At 43.4% G+C, this 2,500-nt stretch overlaps 1 protein-coding gene across 1 annotated transcript in view; it reads right to left on the bottom strand.

The window, feature by feature from the left end:
* Positions 1-514, bottom strand: part of pde9aa (phosphodiesterase 9aa) — a gene marked incomplete at both ends in the record, with an annotated part of 18,771 nt that extends 18,257 nt beyond the window's left edge. Inside the window, one exon of the mRNA XM_080839949.1 lies at positions 452-514. Within this exon, the coding sequence (XP_080696075.1) occupies positions 452-514 (63 nt within the window). The remainder of the gene's footprint in view (positions 1-451) is intronic.
* Positions 515-2,500: the final 1,986 nt, after the last annotated feature.

The following is a 2,500-nucleotide window of genomic DNA, read 5'->3' on the forward strand; positions in this document are numbered from 1 at the left end:
ACACTCTCACACACACTCATACACACACACCTACCACTTACACACTTTAAGAGGACACACTATAACACACACTGCATGCAAGCTCATGTGTGTGATAAAAACCAAATGTTTTAGGTTACTATATGTGTATTATATGTTTAGCAGATTGTATTGTATATTTATTTAGTAGATTTATTAAATGGTTATTAAACGTGTAATTTATGTTCAGAGTACTTGTATGTTATGTTATTTTATGTTATGCTATGGTAGGTTGTTGTGCAGTGTCTTGTCCTAAGAATTTCAGTGCCCAGTCTGACTCTGTGCTCTTCTGTGCATCCCACAAATAAATACTTGAACTTGAACTTGAACTAGACACATTTGTTCCACATTGAATAACAGATAACACACACACACACGCACACACACACACACACACATACACACAAACAAACACACACACACACACACTAACCTTCTGGATCTTTCCATCTGTATGCAGGTAGATGACACGATAGGCAGAGGAGCCACTGCCCATATTTCCTCTCACCCTTAGACCTGCTCTCCTCCTCTTTTCTCTCCTCCTCTTTGCTCTCCTGGTCTTTCCCTCCTTTCTTCCTCTCCTCCTCGTGTTGCTTCTCTCTCTCTACTCCTGTCGTCGACTCGTCTTCTGGTCTCTCTGGAACTCTTTCTCACCCACTGAACTGCAACCAGAGCTCTGTCAGCTATCACTCATTTCCCTCCCCCTCTCTCCCTCCCTCTACCTCTCTCTTCCACCCTCTCTCCCCCTCACTATACCTCTCTCTTTTAATCTCTCTCACTCTACCTCTCTCTTCCTCCCTCTCTCTCTCTCCCCCTCACTCCCCCTCTCTCCCTCAATCTACCTCGCTCTTCCTCCCTCTCCCTCTCTCACCCTCACTCTACCTCTCTCTTTTACCCTCTCTCCCTCTCTTTTAACCTCTCTCCCTCTACCTCTCTCTTCCTCCCTCTCTCTCTTGCTCCCTCTCCTCACTTACAAACACTCAGGCTGTCTATCCATCACCATGGTTACTGGCCTTCTCAAGGACCCACATGGATGTATATGCTCCTCTCAGCCCGCCCCCTCACAAAGGCTGTGAGAGTGTGTTTGAGTGTGTTTGTGTGTGTTTGTGTGAGAGTGTGTTTGTGTGTGTTTGTGTGAGGCAGTGTGAGTGTGTTTGTGTGTGTTTGTGTTTGTATGAGTGAGTGTGTTTGTGTGAGTGTATTTGTGTGAGAGTGTGTTTGAGTGTGTTTGTGTGAGAGTGTGCTTGTGTGTGTTTGTGTGAGGCAGTGTGAGTGTGTTTGTGTGTTTTTGTGTGTTTATGTGAGTGTATTTGTGTGAGAGTGTGTTTGTGTGAGAGTGTGTTTGTGTGTGTTTGTGTGAGGCAGTGTGTGTGTGTGTGTGTGTTTGTTTGTGTGTGTTTGTGTGATTGTGTTTGTGTGACAGTGTGTGAGTGTGTGTTTGTGTGTGTTTGTGTGAGAGTGTGTGGGTGTGTTTGAGTGAGTGTGTTTGTGTGAGTGTGTTTGTGTGTGAGTGTGAGTGTTTGAGTGTGTTTGTGTGTGTTTGTGTGTGAGTGTGAGTGTGTTTGTGTGTGTTTGTGTGAGAGTGTGGGTGTGTTTGTGTGAGTGTGTTTGCGTGAGTGTGGGACCCCACACAAAGGCTGTGAGAGTGTGCTTGTGAGAGTGTAAGTGTGTTTGTTTGCGAGTGTGTGAGTGAGTTTGTGTGTTGTGAGAGTGTGAATGTGGTTGTGTGTTTGTTAGTGTGTTTGTGTGAGTGTGTTTGTGTAAGTGTGTTTGTGTGTTTGTGAGTGTGTTTGTGTAAGTGTGTTTGTGTGAGTGTGGGGTCAGGGTTGTGTCTGATATTGTATGCATTCTTTAATGTGCGTGTGTGTATGTGTGTATACATTCTTTAATGTGTGTTTGTGTGTGAATATGTTTGATACACATCCTGCGTGTATACATTTTGTAACACATTCATACACACTTAGCTGTAATAGTAACCTTATGAGCACACTGTACACCCACTAAGCTGTCATAGTAACCTTGTGAGGACACTGTACACCCACTAAACTGTCATAGTAACCTTGTGAGGACACTGTATGCCCACTAAACTGTAATAGTAACATTATGAGGACACTGAATACACACTAAACTGTAATAGTAACCTTATGAGGACACTGTATGCCCACTAAACTGTAATAGTAACATTATGAGGACACTGAATGCACACTAAACTGTAATAGTAACCTTATGAGCACACTGTATCTCCACTAAGCTGTAATAGTAACCTTATGAACACACTGTACACCCAGTAAGCTGTAATAGTAACCTTATGAGGACACTGAATACACACTCAGCTGTAATAGTAACCTTATGAGGACACTGTATACCCACTAAGCTGTAACAGTATTTTAGGCATGTGTCCAGTCATGCTGTGGAAAAATCGGCATCAGATAGAGACCGTCGTGTGGAACCTGATCACACAACCTTTTCACTTTGAAGGGTG

The sequence above is a fragment of the Sprattus sprattus genome, assembly GCF_963457725.1.
Source record: "Sprattus sprattus genome assembly, chromosome: 5".
Taxonomy (NCBI): Eukaryota; Metazoa; Chordata; class Actinopteri; order Clupeiformes; family Clupeidae; genus Sprattus; species Sprattus sprattus.